The sequence below is a fragment of the Chanos chanos genome, chromosome 7 (genome assembly GCF_902362185.1).
Source record: "Chanos chanos chromosome 7, fChaCha1.1, whole genome shotgun sequence".
Lineage (NCBI taxonomy): Eukaryota > Metazoa > Chordata > Actinopteri > Gonorynchiformes > Chanidae > Chanos > Chanos chanos.
Genome location: NC_044501.1, coordinates 19927485 through 19946652, shown reverse-complemented (window position 1 = coordinate 19946652; position 19168 = coordinate 19927485). Strand labels below are relative to the sequence as shown.

General features: G+C 39.8%; 1 protein-coding gene across 1 annotated transcript in view; it reads left to right on the top strand.

The window, feature by feature from the left end:
* Positions 1–17297, top strand: part of LOC115816094 (receptor tyrosine-protein kinase erbB-4-like) — an 88456-nt gene extending 71159 nt beyond the window's left edge. Inside the window, exons 21-29 of the mRNA XM_030779063.1 lie at positions 204–302; positions 1587–1772; positions 10205–10360; positions 11887–11962; positions 12511–12657; positions 14219–14316; positions 14607–14777; positions 15921–16221; positions 16465–17297. Of these exons, the coding sequence (XP_030634923.1) occupies positions 204–302; positions 1587–1772; positions 10205–10360; positions 11887–11962; positions 12511–12657; positions 14219–14316; positions 14607–14777; positions 15921–16221; positions 16465–17297 (2067 nt within the window). The remainder of the gene's footprint in view (positions 1–203; positions 303–1586; positions 1773–10204; positions 10361–11886; positions 11963–12510; positions 12658–14218; positions 14317–14606; positions 14778–15920; positions 16222–16464) is intronic.
* Positions 17298–19168: the final 1871 nt, after the last annotated feature.

Sequence of the window (19168 nt, the reverse complement as noted above, 5' to 3'; positions counted from 1 at the left end):
TGTGTGTGTGTGTGTGTGTGTGTGTGTATGGGTGAATGAGTGAGTGAGAGAGAGAGAGAGAGAGAGAGAGCGAGAGAGAGAGAGAGAACAAGAGTGAGTGAGTTTACATTCCTCTCTGTTTTCCATATTTTACCTGTATATGAATATTTAAATATGGGTTGATCTTGTCAGACCCACTGTGAGGTTCTGTGTGTGTTGAACAGGGAATCTGGGTTCCTGAGGGAGAGACTGTAAAGATCCCAGTGGCCATAAAGATCCTCAATGAGAGCACAGGACCTAAAGCCAATGTGGAGTTTATGGACGTAAGTCTTTTAGTTTTTTTTTTTTTTTTTTTTCCTCTCAGCTTTGAAGCAGTGCAGGTTTGGGAGTATATTAACAACTTAGAGCCATTCAGTTGAATAAGAATGTTTTTTGTAGGTTTTGTGAGTATTAGTCAGATTTAGACAATCTGCCAAGGTGCCATCTATTTAAACTACTGCTGCTACAGAGAACACCAGAGTTCATCTTTCATGAAGATCAACTCCACAGGAATATAAAGACAATGCATCTGAAACGTAAGAACTTGTAGAATGTTGCAGTCTGTGCAATTTCCACATGATCATTTTTGATCTGCTATGAAGTCCTGAAACCTCTTTACTTCTCACTTACAGTATGGCTGTGTCATAAATGGGAATTGAAGTAACAGACTCACAAAAACTAAACCTAACATAGTGGATCTTGGTAGACCAAGCAGCAGAGGAAGCAGAGAAAGAAAAGTCCTTCAAATGCCTTTGAGCAAAGTTTTTTTTTTTGCTTAGCTAGGCAGGGGTTGGAGAAGGACACAATCTCAATTGATTTTATAAATGGTGGTCTGCTTGGGCAATGGAGGTTTGAGTTGTAGGTTTTGATTGAACTGCAGGTACCATAGGAGGCTTAATCTCAACCTCCCCCGTTTTAAGAGCAAAGCTGAATCTCAGATCACCTGTACCTTTTAATGGATTGGGGTGTATGTCTGCAGGTGTTCCTGTAATGCCTGTCTGAGCTGTGCTAGCTGCTGCTGTTTTATTCACATGAGAACAGTTGCATTATCTGTTTGACAATAAATCAATCAGCTCTCAGATGCAAAGTAGCTCTCTGTAAATGCTCTCAGCGTAAATGAATTTTCTCTGCACTGAGATTAATCTCTGTTTTTTTTTTTTTTTTTTTTTTGGGGGGGGGGGGGGGTTCCTTTCCCCCCCCCCTTATTTAGTCTTTAACCCGAGTCTAAAGGCTTTTATAAGAAATGCATTCTTTGCTTATTCATTGTAAGCCTTTGCACATTAACTCAAACTCAGTCATAGAAGCACACACAAATCCTATACATTAGAACACTTGGAATGGGATCTCCTATTCTGCAGTATAATTCTCACATCTAAACATTAGTTTAATGTTTAAAGGTTATTGGGACATCAGTACAGTCTGAATACTGTTGCAGTCTTATGGACAGAATGTAATCCCCCTCCTTCTCTCTCTCTCTCTCTCTCTCTCTCTCTCTCTCTCTCTCTCTCTCTCTCTCTCTCTCTCTCTCTCCCTCTCTGTCTCTCTCTCTGTCTGTGTGTGTCCAGCAGGAGGCTCTGATCATGGCCAGTGTGGATCACCCTCACCTGGTTCGTCTGCTGGGCGTCTGTCTGAGTCCAACCATTCAGCTGGTCACCCAGCTCATGCCCCACGGCTGCCTGCTCCACTACGTCCATGAGCACAAGGACAACATCGGCTCCCAGCTGCTGCTCAACTGGTGTGTCCAGATCGCCAAGGTAAGAGGCCCTCGTGAGTAGTAGTGGTGTGTGTGTGTGTGTGTGTGTGTGTGTGTGTGTGTGTGTGTGTGTGTGTGTGTGTGTGGCATAAGTGGGATTGTGGGTGTATTTAAGTGTGTGTATGTTTATGTTTTTGGTTGTGAAACCTGTTTAGTCACTAAAACTCTTCCCATTCTGGGTCACATCACTTGTATCTTGGTCTGTTTGTTGACTTTGGCTATTAGACGAGGACCGTGATGAGGTTATGGTCCCTGATGACGGTAGATGATGGTACAAAACCGCTGTTGTCTGAAGCAGTTGCATCTTTCAGTCACAATAATATAACAACAGTCAAATGATTTGGTTGAGTGAAGTTAGAATACACTTCCTTTGAGACATGTAAAGCATAATATTCATTGTCCACACTCTGTAGTGTGATCAAGCCACATAACTTGATTGGAGGAGATTACTTTTGCTTAACTCTGACTGGATTACTCTGACATAGGAGTGTCAGAAACTACAGATACAGGATACATTCCACTGGCCACAGACTGAAAGTGGGTAAACATGGAATTTGAACCATACATTCCGGATGCTGGATACACCTCTGTATCTTTTAATCAGGACTTAAGGGTTACAAGGCAGCTGTTTTAGTGCTATGTAGTGGACATACTCTTAAACGCATCTCGAGAGAAATCTGACACTCAAATCAATCACCTCTGTTTACTGTAGAACCAAACAGAAAATAAGTAGTCCTTTCATATACATGCACCTTCAAACCAACTGTGGAGCTCTGCATGAAGACACAGTGCTCTAGGTATGGGTTATCAGCTGGAAGTCAAAGTTTGAGGGTTTAGGTTAGGTGCTACATTAGATTTCTTGACATGTAAGATACCAAGCCTTTAACTTACCCATGGGTGAAAGTTTCCATTCCTGCAGCTGTCTGGTTTAAACCTTGACCCGTTTACATGGTCATGTCAAGGCCGCTTGCTGTCTAGATGTATGATATTTCATATCATTTAAGAGAAGCCCTCATTTAATAGTGTAGACCCTTTTCATTCAGCTGAGTAAACTCTGATTCTTTCTGGGGATTTATCTGTCTTTCTGTGGTTTTGAATGAGATACAGTCGTGTTCTGTCTCAGTGGAGGCGCGGGACATGATAATGAGACGTCGGCTAATGCTGTGTTTGTTAATGCAAAGTTTCCGGCTCTTTCACTCCTGCCGTGATTAATGTGTCGAAAGGGCTTAGGGGCTAGATGACTTAAGCAGGTTCTCGTGATTTTGTAATTGCATTCAGTTTGGTGTGTGACTCAGCAAAGATCACATTAACAAGCAGACAGAGTAACAGAGAAGACTAACAGGACAAGTGAGGACAACATTTTTTGGTTTTCTTAAAAAAAAAAAAAAAAATATGTCTGAGAAGAGTTTGCAGAGATTCTCTTTATCAGGAAAATGTTCAGCTGACAGTACCAAACTATTCTTTAGCAGAAGCTATGGATGGTGTTTTTTAAATTTCATATACCAATTACTTGAACATATCATTATGAACACATCAGAGAGAACTAAACTGGATAAAGTCTGAATGCTTTGTAAATTATTTAATCATCTTTTCTGGTAATAGAAAAATCGACAGATTTGATGTTTGGATTAACAAGCATCTTGAAGCTACTTGGCATAATAATTGTATTACTTCTTAGAGATATTCCTCCTTGCTCTGTTATCCTCTCTTTTAAAGGCAGAGATATTTCTGGTCCCATGGGGATCATGACACGGGTTGGTTTAGCATTAGTCGGTGCAAGCTAATTAAATTTTGTCACCTTAATCAGTGAATTCAATTAATAAAATACTGTTCAATTAATTTATTATACATGCTTCAGCATTTTCTCTCTGTTTTTCAACTTTTGAGTTGGGTTTCAGTTTTGAGCACAGTTCAGTTAAAGGATAGGGTCCTGCCTTGAAGGATTCAGGATATGATGGAGAGGCTTATTCTAACTTTGGAGGGACAGAGAAATGGTATAAAAACAAAAGTCCCACCGAAGCTTTGGATTTTCCCTTGTTTAAATGTTAGTTTCAACAAGGAAGACATATACTCTATGCCTCAAACATCTGAAAATGTCATTTGAAAGAATGGAAGATTTGAAAGGCAAAACAAAAGACTTGAAAACATTGTTGGTCCCCAGAAATGAAACCAACAAAGCGCTTTGAAGAGACTAATCAAATTCTAAACTAAATCTGATTAAAAGACAGTAGCTTAGTCATATCAGTAGACTATTCAGCGACCATTAGACTAAAAAAAAAAAATATATATATACCTTAGCTCTGTGTTCTGATATTAATGGTTTAGATTATCTCTCAGTGCAAGGCTTCTAAAACACACACATGCATAGAAAAAGAAACAAAAAAAACCCCCCAAAAAACCCCTCCATCGAGTGGAAAGTGGAAAAGAGGAATGTTATTGCTCATCACAGTTCTTACCATGCAGTACCTGTATGTTAAAAGCCTGATAATGTCAAGACTTTGACTCAGCTTTGAGTCATTCTTTAATGGTTGTGTCCTTACTTTGAATTTGTAATGTCTGAGTATTTTTATCACCCTTGTCTGTTTAACAGGCTTCTAGTGAACTAAATCGACTGCATTTCTGGGAAATGATTTAGTGTGTTTGCCAAAAGAGCTGATGCGTTTATAAGCTGTTTGAAACATATATTTCTTGTGTCAGAGCACATGCATGTTGCAAGTGCTGGAAAGTCTACCATTTCACTGGCACTTCTCAATACCACACCCTGGCTTTTCTGATGTCAGAAACCCCATTCTAAACAGTTCTCCACAGAATACTAGAGAGAGAGAGAGAGAGAGAGGGGGGGGGGGGGCGTAGGAGGGGAGGAGTTTATGTAAATGAACCCCAGAACCTTGTAATTATCTTCCAGAGTCAGACACACTAATGGAGGAATGAAGTTTGGTTTTGAAAGTGAGATTTGGGGTATTGCGAGTGCGTGATTGGACGCGTCACCTCATTGTGGTATGGTGTGGAAAAGAGCTGAGCTGTCGTGCATATTGATTAAGGGCGAATCAGGAAGCCCAGAGACTCTGGAGTCATGAATGATGAAGTGATGTTTGTTCTGGAGACTGAGACCTGTTAGAAAGGCATCAGTCTCAAGCACATTTTATGCAGATACCTCTCAAAGTGATATACAGAAAAAAAGGCATGCTTCATTTCTTTTATTAATTCTCATCTGCTTTTAGTTACAGTAACAATTTAGCAAGTAGTTTAAGGGTCAAACACTTATCAAACTGTACAAACTGTCAAACTGTAGAAACTGTGTGTGTGTGTGTGTGTGTGTGTGTGTTTAGATGTGATACTAAGTCATGATTAGTGACACTGGGCATAATATGAGGTTAATTACATAGTGTGAGAAGAAAAAGGGAGAAAAAGTTACAGCAAAGCAAGCCTGAGGATCACTGAAGTTGCAGCCATTATACTGAGTGTGACATGTCAGAGAGAGAACTACATTTGAATGATAGGGCTTGAGTGTGCTTTGGCCAGATATTGCACCCCCTGTCTCCTCTGTGTCTTCCTGATGGCTAAAATCTGGTTAAGCCAATAGCTGAAGCTGTTTGGATTCTGAATACGAGACAGCAAGTGCACACACACACACACACACACACACACACACACACACACACACATATATATATATATGGTGTTCCGGGTTACATTTTCAGTCTCGCATTTTACAATTTATGAAACACATATGAAAACACCTCTTTTTTTCAAATGTCAGTATAAATATGAGGAATATTTTGTGGGCAACTCTTCACTGTTCTTTAGATATATCTGAAAACGTTTAACTCTATTTATAAATAAATACCTGTTACTATATTTTTTCGATGGTTCAATAAAAGCACAGCTAATACCATAGCTTTCTGTATGACGACCAACTGAAAGTGTGACATTTTATCTATGGCCTTTGTAGGAGGTAAACACACACACACACACACACACACACACACACAGAGCAAGAGAGAGAGAGAGTGAACTTTATTTGACAATTCTTTGTTCTGTTTGTGGAGAATTGACATTTACTCATGTAAATTCAGTAAAGGTAACGTTAGCGAGGAGAGAAGGCAAAGAGGTTTGGGAATGGATAGAGACACCCCCACCCTGAATGTTCTAACATCTGTGTTAAAATCTTAAAACCTGCTCACCCTTACCTGTGAAATGCTAAGGTAAATGTCAGGTCACAATATGTGAGACTTTATAATGCTGAATTTTTATCTGTCTGAGACTCTAATATTCAGCATTTAAATTCTCATTAAACTGGAGGGTAAAAAAAAAAAAAAGTCTTTCAGGCTAAATTTATATCTGAGATGTCTGAGTGATTCACCCTTTTAGGATCAATTTTACGTGGCAATAAATTTACCATTTTACCACTTTATTTGCCTTGAAGGTCATTTTTTTCATCATGAAAAATTTAGTTTATTAATGACCTATGAGTGCCATCAATTTTTAATTCACCTGAAACTGACACAGAGAATAAATATTACCTTGCATTGGTCATCTGAGGCATACTGTAAACAACATATTTATTGATTTCTCTCATTGGCCTCTGGTAAAAATCTCTTTTAAATATGCTCTCGGTAGCATTCTCTGGACTGGCCTCTCATAGGCCATTGTAATCATATTGGCTGTGTTCCACTCTTTTGTCCAATCAGAGACAGGGGAACAAGAGCAAGATTCCTTTGAAGTTTCTACTGCACCATTACATTACATTACATTACATTTAATTTAATTGATGCTTTTATCCAAAGCGACATACAAGTGGGAAAACAATTCAAGCTCTAGTATAGTGACAGACCTATGAGTAAGCGCTGAGTATAACATCTGTATAAAAGTGCAAGCACCCTCCACCCTCAGGTTTGTAGAGGCTCTAAGTTATGGCTTGCCTATTTACTTTTTTTTTTTTTTTTTGGTTTTTGCTTATTACTTATTATTTATTTATCTATTAAATTTATTTAAGTACTATCTAAGAACATGCTCCTATCCTAAAACCCTGTCACACCATCGTCACCCCCTCCCTCACAACCAACCTATCAGCACTCAGTCTCGCCAGACTATTCATAACTAGTCTAAATTGCCACCCATCTAACAGTTCTTTGCAACTGTTATCTGTTAATCACTCCCCATTTAAGCGCCCTCTATAAATGCCCTCTAAATGCCTTCTTGTTCCTCTTCATGCTTGTTTTTATTTTATTGTTTGTTACCAAACACCATTTGTACACGTAACCTATTTCCAGGAACTCGGCGATAAATCCAGACATACACGGTTGGTTGTCATAGTGTTTACAGTTCCAACTATTACTAATTAATGAGAGTTTCAAATCAGAATGTATTTTTCACTCTACATGATTGTGTAGGAGCTCAGTTTTAGGTGCAGATTTCTTGTATATATTGCGAAGTAGAAAATAGTGCATTTTCTCTCTCATGTCTTAAGTTCAGCTGTTAAGTTTTGTATGGAGCTTGCAGGGTCAGGCAATGAGTGCTAAAGTGTGGGTGCCTATGTCAAAAATCACTTTAAAAGAGGTGAGTGACACACACAGCCTTACCAGTGAGATGCTCTATGCACATTGATTCTTTAACCATACTGGCATTGATTACAACGTATGCTTGCACACCTTTGTCTCTGTAGCCACTGCTGAGCAGTATAAGTGATTTTCAACAGTCCATAAATCTTTGCAATGGATAGTGCATTATCTGACCTGTCCAACCGCAAAAAGAGAAAGAGGGAAGGTAAAATATATGCATTGGCAGTCCTGATGCCTAATGATTTGAAAATAATAATAAAAAAGACATTTTCTTGTTAAGTGTTCTACTAAAAGAACTCGAATGGACTCCATCCAGTTCCAGACTGCCTGTGAGGATGTGATTTTTGTGATCCTCCTTTTAGCAAGATGTAGAGAAATGGGATCTATTGAGGCCTGTTTACCGATTCTCTCTCTCTTTTTTTTTTTTAATTTTTATTTAATTTTATTCTCAACCACATCAGAAAGCATTTTCCTCTTTATTCATTGATGCATGTAATTAACATTAACGTTAGCATGTCGATGGAACGTCGACTTTGTTGTAGGTCAGTTGTCCTCATTTTATATCTCTTTTCTTTATGTCTCTGTCTCTCTCTCTCTCTCTCTCTCTCTCTCTCTCTCCCTCTCTCTCTCTCTCTGTCTTTTTTTTTTTGTTGTTTTTGCACACTTTCTCCCCCTTTTCCCCATGATCTCTCATGAGTCTCGTAAAATGGCAGCTACCTTAGTTGACGTGAGCGAAGCTTGAACATTGTTCCCCTGATATGACGTTGTCAGTCAGCTATGTAGCTATATAAAGATCCCTAGTCTTTATTCTGTGACCCCGTCACCAAAAATGCAGTGATGACAGATTAAACTAGACTGACCAGAGATGTGGCATACTGCATTAGAGATGAGAACACCTCAAAGTAAGCCTCAGATTTACCATAACGTATTGCATGCATAACCTCCAGCATTTCTCCCTGACAATACTCAAGATTCATAAAACCGGAAAGTTAAGCATAACATATAAATGCTTAACTTTCTTGTTTTCTGTCAACTTTTTAAGGGGAGTGGCTAAACATTTCAGTTTTGGAGTATACTTTACTGATTAGCAACTTCTGGCACACAAAACCTGCTAATTCCATGGGAGTCAAGTTAGGAGAGGGTTTACTACCAACCCTCAGCAGTTTTGTATTTCCTCATTAACGCAATCAAATGCTCAGTGAGCTGTCTCCACTTCCTTAACCTTTGCTTTCAGTTTAAATGGGGAGTAGTTAAGTTGTACTAGCTATAAGACGCAGACAAGATGTAACAGAATGCTAGCCTGTTAAAGATGCTATTGTAGGATGCCCGTGCTCTATAGACCCTGGAAAGAATTGATTATGTTTGCTGTGTGATGAGAACATTTGTAAAGTTTATGTAATGTTTGCAGCAAATTTTTCATTTGCAAATAGTCATCTCTTTTAGAACTGAAGAATTGCCACACAGTGAGTGCACTTTCCATTTTCTTTACCAAGTCTTCAGCGGCTGCTCCACTGCTGCTACTCAACTGTTTTATATGGCTTGTGTTTCTCCTTGCAACTCTGCCTCCCTGTTCATGCCATCTAATTATGTCACTGCACTCCATATATTTCTGAGTGGGTAATGCGAGATTACAGCTACTCCTCTGCTCTATGCCTCAACTTCCCTCTTCTGTCAGTCATGGATGCTCTAATAATACAGCCCTTTGTAATGTATTTATGGACATTGTTATCACAATGATGGTAAAATACGATACATCATGCGGCCCAACTCTTTTGGGTAGTGTCAGCAGGCAGTGCACACTCTGACTGTGAGTTGCCTGGTTTGTTCACATGATGTACAGTACAGCAAGTTATCAGTCCTGCACTGCATCTCTCCACATTACCAGTTGTGCAGTAAAACTGCTGAACTTTGCAGCACTAAGTTTGATCATAATGCTTGTTCAACTATATCTCTCTTTTCTGCCACAAGTCTTTGTTCACACTGCATACAGTATAATGAGATATGAATTACATAAATATTTTCACACAGTTTTTACTGATGTTGGTCTTAGGCATCAAGGTATGCTATGCAAGCTATACAATTGTACAGAGAAGACTCCCACTTTCACATAATGTCTTTCTTACAACACTCTCCTTCATCTAGACACTCACTCATCCACATTCTAGAGCTTAACAGTACTCTCTGTAGACATGAAGACACCGCACAATCTCTGCCTATGGGCTCAAGTTAAAAGAATTGCAGTGATGAAGAGTGATGACAAGGTGTGCACCTATTCCATCCCATTTCTCTCACACACATCTCTGCGTCCATTTCCTTTCCTCTCTCCAAAAGATCGAGTAATTGCTCTTTAAGTCCTGAATAACATTAACCCATAAATCATGTTGAGTGGGGCGAGAGAGCAAACTCTTATATGGGGTGCAGGCACAGTGACTCTGGGAGACTGAGCTCCATCCTGATTAAGTGTCACTCAGATGTACAGTCTGTCCGAAAAGAGACAATCAGATGAGACAGGCGCCGGTACAAGTCCACAATACACTCAGCAGGTGTGTCAGCAAGGAAATAGGATGCTGGAGAACCATATTTTTCTTGATGACCTCTTGCTAATGTGTTGCTGATTACTGAAAGGAACATCAGGATGCGAGTTTTACACTTTTCCTTTTTCACATTCACTTGCATATTGTATGTTGTGTGTATGCATTAGATTTATGCAATATGTATGTTCAGAGGTGCAGGGAGGCTATAAATGATGATACAGTTTCAAAGAATATAATCCTCTCATTGATTTGAACAGTTTTACCAGGAACGTGCAGAAGCTGATAATGGTGATGAATGTGAAAATACCCGTAATGATGATATGTTTCTTCTCAAACAGGGTATGATGTACCTGGAGGAGAGGAGGCTGGTTCACAGGGACCTGGCAGCCCGCAATGTTCTTGTGAAGTCTCCCAACCACATCAAGATCACAGACTTTGGGCTGGCACGTCTGCTGGACGCTGATGAAAAGGAGTACAATGCGGATGGAGGCAAGGTGAGCATCTGGGAATCAGGGAAGCCCAGACCCCACCAAGACAGCCAGGCCAGTAGCCTTGAGGCCTTTCAATATATTTGACTGTAAATTTAATGAGAGATGAATCCCACACATCACGGCTTTTAATTGAGAGCACAGGGTGAAAAGCAGGTGGAGGAGAGCTGTAATAAAATGAACCTTGAGCATTGAGAATGGATTCTGCTTTTAAATGGCCTAGTTTGGTTGTTTTCTTCAGCTAACGTTCAACGATGCCACTGAAGGGTTTTTTTTGTTTTTTTTTATTTAATTCTGAATGCTGCAGTTCAGTCAGTTTTAATCTAAGGAACTGTTAAGTGTTTCATTGAACATTGTAACAGGCTTTTCATGTAAATTGGCTTGTGTAAAATAATTCTTCTACATGTTGGATGTTTCCGATTAAAATTTTAGATTGTTGCATTATCTCTAGCAGGCAGAATGGTTTTACATGAATACTTTAATTAAAAGAGTACCCAGTAGTGCAAAATGTACATTATTTGGAGTGTTAGATTTATAGAATTAGCATTAGAGCATTTATCAGTTGTTCTCAAGGGTATTTTGCATTAGTTTTTAGAAGACCAGCCTGTTGGGCCGCTGGGTAAGGCTGAACCTCTGCCTGTCTGGTTTCTGTTTATGGGTAGTTTCAGATGTAAATATTAGCCTGCCCTAAAATCAGCAGGATTGCCACCTGGCTTGACACTAATGCTTTTACCATCTGTCTCATTCTCTCTAGTTTCATAAGGAAATCTCACGGTCACATGATCCATTGTTAAAAACTGTAACAGACAAAGCAGGTCGAGCAGGAGCACTGAAACAGAATAGTACCTAGTTGTCTACCTCCATAGGATCTCTCTGGGCTGCAACACATAGATCTGTATAAATGCACAGTTCTCTGAATACTGAGTCCATTTTCTGTAGATGTTTTTGTTTGTTTGTTTGTTTGTTTACAATACGCTGCCCCTGTTACCACTGCCATCATCAAAATAATCCATGTTTACATTTGGTACTCTGTCAGTGTGAGGTAACTTTATGGCCAGAGCATATGATGAGATTGAGGGATTGGAACAATGATAAAAACAAACAGCAATATATTCTCCTCAGATTATATCTATATGAGGTACATCTGAGACACCACGTTTGGTTTTGGTCGAATGAACAAAATCAGGGTAATTGTTTTGATAATAGGGGAAAATACAGTTGAAGCATTATGTCTCATTGTGTTCAGATGAATTAATTGCTTTTTGTGTGTGTGTGTGTGTGTGTGTGTGTGTGTGTATGTGGTTTCTGTGCTAGCCAGCTGAGAGATCCTTAGTACTTACAGGTACAGGTACAGGTACAGGTACAGGTAGTCACAGGTGAACAAGACCAGGTTAAATTACTGGTTTATGCAAAGCAGAAACAACATGAAGACAAAACTTTACCAACTCTCATTACCAATCTGAACCATTTTATGGGTCACAGGATATTGTTATAATGCTTTTGTTATGTCCATTTTAACAACTTGCCCTCAGATGCCTATCAAGTGGATGGCCTTGGAGTGTATCCACTATCGCAAGTTTACCCACCAGAGTGATGTGTGGAGCTATGGTGAGCACAACATTTTCTATTTTTGGGTGTCTTTTTACAGCCTACAAAATGAAAATAGAAATGTAAAATTAAAGATGTCAGCTAAATAATAAAATGAAAATTAAAATTATTCTGAAATAGAATTATAGTATTTTTCAAACAATAAAACCTGTTGTATTTCATTTGACGCATTTCATAGGTGGTATTTGTATTTTGTTATCTCAACAGAAAAGCTTTACATGTCAGTGTTGTGAAATCCACTAGCATGTCTATGGAACGGTGCCAGTGAGACTCAGGAAACATTTAAAAAAAAAAATCTTATGGGTATCTCACATGGCCATCCCCTGCTTGGAAGCAACTCTTTGAGAGCTGTGAAAAATGATGTGATAAATCGTAAGCTCTCAAACTGTCGTATAACCAACAATAGCCACTGTTGATGTAGTTAACTGTGGGGACTTTAAAGTAATTGAAACAATTTAGGCCCAAAGAATACCACCATAACAATAGCTCCCCTACATAAAGTCACATCAGATTAATCAGTTTGACTGAAATTTCTCCTTGTCTCTCAGGGGTGACCATCTGGGAGTTAATGACATTTGGAGGAAAACCATATGAGGGGATCCCAACAAGCGAGATTCCAGAAATCCTAGAGAAGGGGGAGAGACTGCCTCAGCCTCCCATCTGTACCATAGATGTCTACATGGTCATGGTCAAGTGTAGGTTACCCGAACAAAGATGTTTGTTTTGCTACTTTTCTTAGATGTCCTATATGTTGCATATCCATAAATACTTGTATTTCATATTATCAGAATGGCACCTGGCTCCTAATAAGACGTCAGTAACACACACACACACACACACACACACGACCAGAATGACCATCTCTGCTCCTTCCTCCTAACCTTTTGTAAAGCTTCCTCTCATACCATCTATTCTGAGGAAATACTTAAAGAAAGACTAATAGAATCAGCACTGTGGGAAAACCTGGACCAACCCTCAAGTCATATATACATATATATGGTTATGGTCCATTGCTTTGTGGTTGCATTAATGCTCCTGTGGTTCGTGAGATATTGACAGAAATGAAATTGAGTTTGATTGCTTGAGTAAATATTCGATAATTTATGTGGTTAGTGTGCTTGGAGAGGAAATACACTTTGCAGAAAGGAGGTGTTCATTAACAGAATGAGTGTCCAAAAAACCCCAGCTGGCCTCTTAACGGTTCTTAACTGGTACTTGTATGAGTTTAAGTGTTTTGTTTACATATCTCCCCCAAAAGGTAAAGTAGAAAGAAGTGAAACAAATCTTGAGTAGTAATCGGTTCTTTATCTCTGTGTTTTTAGATAGACTTGCCTAAATACATAGACTTTGAAGTTCCAAAAGAGTGTGTTCTACAGTGCTTGACAAGACAAGCTCACATTCTGGTGCACCAACTGATCTAAATGCAACTCTTTGAGGCCTGGTATAAGGTTAAACACTGTGACTGAATAGAACCATAATTAAAACCAGACCACAGTATATCTCTTAATATTCATACATGTACAAGAGGCAATTTTTTATATGTCAAACTGAATTGTCTTTATTAGCTCATTTACTGTCCCACACAGCAGGACATAAGAAAATTCCTGGTTGGGTCCTTTGTTCCACTAGATGAGACATGTGCCTTTCTAGCACCTTGCATAGTCAAATGTCCCACTATGAGTTTTGTCTACAAATCCGTCGAATGTTAAATTGTAACCAGTCTTATCTTCCCTGTGGCTTATGATAATTATGTGCTGACCCTCAACTTGTGACAGAGGGAGGACTGAATCTGAAGCCTCACTGTCTTGCAACACTTCCAGAGAGAAAGACAACAGACCATCCAGTGTGTAGCAACAGAAAGGTTCCTGGTCAGAGGAAAAAAACAAAACAAAACAAACAAAAAAAACAATTTACTGCGCCAAAAAAATGCTTTTCCAAATGTGGCCCTCATCCAACTAAATGTTATGAAAAAATACTACACTTTGGAGCCTTTTTGTGATTTCTGTGAAGCTCAGTTTGTAAAATAATACTAAAATGCATACTTGATGATACCTCACATTTTCTTGACACTTTGGTATTTTACGTGTGCATTTTGGTATGAGTATGCTGTTCCCATACTGAATCAGGATTTTGCGAGAAAAATACATACAAGACGGTAGGCAGTAATGAAATGTTTATTGTACCGAAAAGGGTTAAAAATAAAACAAATATCTATGATTCCTGCAGACCAGCTCTATTTTTGCTTTTGTCCTCAAGGTTGGATGATTGATGCTGACAGCAGGCCCAGGTTTAAGGAGCTGGCAGCCGAATTCTGCAGGATGGCCAGAGACCCTCAGAGATACCTCGTCATCCAGGTAGATTCTCACCTTGTAACTCTAATTTTTTAACTTCGACACAGTATCTGTCAGCCAATGTCAAATTGGTACAAATTAGCATGTAAATGACCATGACAGCTTGGATATACCACTGCTACTGGCAATGAAGCAGTTGCATATTTGTACAATGATCTGTTATCAAATAAAGATTGAAATAATTAGACTGGCATTCATTTATGACATTTAACATGTGTATGGATGCTTTGTGTCATTTTTGGTGGCATGATGGTTACTGAATTCAGACAGTGATAGATCTGTCTTTTACTTAGGGAGATGACCGTATGAAGTTGCCCAGCCCCAATCACAGTAAGTTCTTCCAGAGTCTTCTAGATGAGGAGGACCTGGATGATCTCATGGATGCGGAGGAATATTTGGTGCCCCACAGAGACAATGCCCCTCCCCCCTTCCACACGCCCAGAACACACCTGGACACCAAACCGGTCTGTATTTCGCACTCCAACAGAAGTTGAATATGTCTTGTGTTGCTACAGCTGAGGACACTTTCATCAGTGTCAAAAATGCCCCATTCATGTACACATAAGGTATTTCGGCTTTCTGGCTTTTGCATCGTTCACAGCTAGCAGACATGTTTCCTCCTGTCAGTCATGACTCCTTCTATGTTCCCGTCTCTATATCTGTGTACTGTGTTTCTCGGCTTGTATTCACTTTCAAGTAATGCACGGTTGTTAGTTATTCATTGTGCTAGGAAATGTATTTTGTATTTTTCCCCTGCAATATTTGCAGTGATACTTGAAAAGGCAGTGAAGAACTAGAAAAGTATAAATTGTTCATGTTGCATGCCATATTCATTGAAAAGGCGTATTAGATTCAGAAAAAGGGAACCTCAGACAAGGGTAACTGCATTCTCTTGGTCTTTGGTCAGAAGCCAATGCTGTCAAAGTAGTTGCGTACTTGACTGTAATGATAATCACTTTTCCAACTGCCTTTGATGTTTGTTATTTCAAACTTGTAAAACTTTATCAGGTTTTTTGACCTTAAACAACCTGTACCGTCAATCAATAAGGGTTGCTTTCTGGTGTAGTATATGAGTATATGCTTACTACAGTTTTTAATATTTGCTTAGATCTGCATTTCACATCAGTAATCATATTACAAATGTAACAAATGTTGTTTTCCTTCAGTTTCTGTATTCCTGTTCACCATCAAATTCCCTTTTATAGTTTAATGTAGTTTACCCAACTCTGCTCAAATTCAAAAACATTGTAATCTGTATGGTCTTACTCCTCTACAACCATCACTTATCAGCATTCTCCTTGCTTACTTCTTTATCATCTGACCTCAGGTTGACATTCTGTTTAAGGAAATGTTCAAATTCTGAAATAAAAATAGTGAGTCATTTTACAAATAGCTGTGGGCACAGTGCACTTAAAAATGTGTAATTTTTAAAGTAAACAAGAAAATAAAGATTATGCTGAACTGCATTTCTGTCATAACTGATTAATCTGCTAATTGGGTCGCAGTGCAATGCCAATTAATGAATGGTTTTAATATGAATGGAACAAGTAGAATAACCACATCCTTCTCAATGTTTTCCTCCTCTCCTTTTTTTTGAAAACAACCAGTGCATGCAACGCAATGTATCATTTCGTTCAGAGGATATGTCGGGATCCCACTCTCGTGAAGCCACGACCACAGCCAGTGCAGCATCTGCCCCAGCCAGGACACTTGGAGCAGTCCTGGACACTCTGGAGGACCAACACTGCAATGGAAACCTGCAGAAGCAGTCCAAGGCTCGTGCTTTTGAGGACAGCAGTGGACAGCGCTACAGTGCAGACCCCACTGTCTTTCTGGGCGAACATGGGCCTCATGGAGACACTGATGAAGATAACTATATAAATCCAATGATCGGAAAGACTGTTTCAGGTAGACAGATGATTCTCCGCCCCTGTTTAATCATAGTAATATCAGGCTAAACCAAATACATCTGGTTTAACTGGACACGTGTAGCTTGTGATTTTTTTACATATTAATATATATCTGTCTCATATTTTTGTTGCCATTTTGTTTGAATTTACTTGTTTTTAGAAATTCATTTTAGATGTACTAGATTTCATGAACTTTGAATGTTGATATTAGTAAGCTTTTTATGTGCTCTATTTTCTACAGACAATCTGAACCCTGTTGAAGAGAATCCTTTTGTGACACGCCATAAAAATGGTGACATTCATGCAATTGACAACCCAGGCTACCACAGCACTCCGAAAGTGCATCCAAAGGTAGAGGACGAATACATCAATGAGCCCCTCTACCTCAACACCGTCCACAACGCAGGTAATGCAAGCAAGGAGATGCTTAAGAAAAAAGGTGTTTCTTTCCCACAGCAGATGAAAACAGTGACCAGTGCTGGTGTTCCTCTTGTCATCACTCCAACAGAGAAATTTCATCCTGCTCAAATGGGTCATGTGCATTTTGTCCTACCGCCAGCTCAACCATCAGAGTCAACATGTCAGAATGGCCACCACGGACTTGTTGCTCCAGCCGTCCATGCTGGCAAGTCTACACACACTGCCTCGTCTGGTCAGCCAGACCTGTCCCGTCATATGGGCCATAAAGCACAGTCCATTTTCCCTGGGCACTCTGGTCTCTCAGTCCAACAAGCTCCATTGTCCAAGCCAGTCATCATGGGTAAAGGGAGTATCTCTGGTCTCCCATGCCCCCCTATCCACCATGGCAGCACATTTCAACCTGGTTACACAGGAATCCTAATGGTGGACAAACACACCAAGAGAACCTTTGACAATCCAGAGTACTGGCAGCACAGTCTTCCTCAAAACCCCAAACCGCCAAACCCTGACTCTTTGCAGGAGGGCAAGTCATTGCCTAAGCAAAATGGGCACATTCAGACAGTTACAACTGACAACCAGGAGTCTGAGTCCTCCCTCAAGCCAAGCATGATCTTACCTCCCCCACCTTACCGGCAAAGGAATACTGTGGTATAATTTAAGAGCCTGTCTGTTCTGTGGAGCCTGGTTCATGTGCCAGCACTTTACCAGCCTTTCCTTGTCTCTCAATTGCCAGTCTCCATGGAATAAGTTAGAGAGGGTTGCTGATCCCCTCCCATCAGCTCATACTAATGTGAGTGCACCCAAGAGTGGGCATTCCAGGTCAAACTGAAACAATTAAACTCTATCCTGGCTACTGACAGTCTGTCCTTCTGGGTACTACTCTTAAACGAAGTTCAGACAACCATTTTGTCTGTTGTGATGCACCATCCACTGGCATTATCCTACTCCATTCTCATTGGAATGATATTCTATCTGTCCCAGAGTTGGGCCTAACTGATAAAGTAACACTGAGGCAAAGCCACTATAGTGAGTTGATATAATCTCAATGAATGGCAAACAAATTGTTAAAGGCTAATGTGTTGAGCCATTACTCTTCTTACACTCACAGAATATGTAACTCCATTGGCAACTACAGACAATAGTGGGATATTGACACAAACACATTTGGATTCATTCTGTAGGGTGAAGTTTTCTTTTTTCATGAAATGATTTGTTTCTGAGATGAAATATTGCAAACAAATGTTCTAAGATGTGCAGAAATTGAAGGACACACCTTTCTTCCATAATGATTCCAGGTTAATGATTACATAAATAAAATGGTGCCAGCCTCAGATAACAGTTACTCTCAGCAAACTATTGTTACCTTTACGTGTTATTTTTGAAATGCCATTGCAAGGCCTTCCTTGTGTAACATCTCAAATTGTTTTACAACTCCAAAATCTTGGGCATTTTCCCCTACTTTTGAATGCCCACTCACCCGTAGTCTCATACACCTCCTCGTCACATGGTGATCACCCCAGCTGAGTTTAGAGAAGCTAGCACACCCTCCCTGCGCCATGTATGAAGCTAATCAGTCTTTACTCACACTATGAGTTGCCTCTTGAGCTTCTTGGCATTGTCCAGAGCTGAACAGGCACCATGCTCCCTCTGCTACCTAGGGAGCCTGGGCAAGGCACCTGGCTTTCATGTGGACTCATAACCACAGACAACAAATGTGGAACAACCAGGACTTGAACAGTAAATCCCAAATGAAGGATGCATCTTTGCATTGTGAGACAGTGCCTCAATCAAGAGCACCACTCAGGAGCCCATAGTCATCAGTGAATATTTACAAGATCTCATTCCCCAACATCTCATAATGTTAATCCCGCAAACAACTAGCAAGCTGCTATGCTCTGAGACATTTTCGTTTGTCCATCTCATACTTTCCCCTCTGATCCAGTCAATGTGAAAGTTACTTTCACATATCAGTTATTAGCCACGCCAGAAACACATGCATAGACCTGTAAGGCCTTGTGGCCTGCCTCTGATAAGTTTAAGGAGGGCTTAAAGAGAGTGGCTTAATCAAATTTTACACCTCAAGATGTGTGCAGAGGATTGAATTGCAGTGTTCTGTGGTAGTGGGTGGAAGTTTATACATGGCTAAATGACTGTAAATGAGCACTGTTTGTGTCCTTGTTTTGCAGCGTGACTCATCATGAGTTCAGATGTGCCAAACAAACTTTTTGGTATGACATGAACTACTTGGGCTTCTTCCATTACTTTGTGATACTGATATGGATGGTGTTTGTAGATCTGGATTCAACATGTTTGGGTGTTAGTGGTACTTTAATAACATTGCCAGCCTCAAGCTGTGCAGAAGTACTGTCAGACTGCTGCTAAATGTAACACAAAGTCCATTCTACAGGGGCATTCTGTTTAGCCATGCAGTTTATTTTTCTGAGGAGTGGCCTGATTTTTTTTTTCCATTGCTTTTTCTGTTATGTCACATAGTAAGAAGAAATCACAGCGCTCAGTGGAGGAAT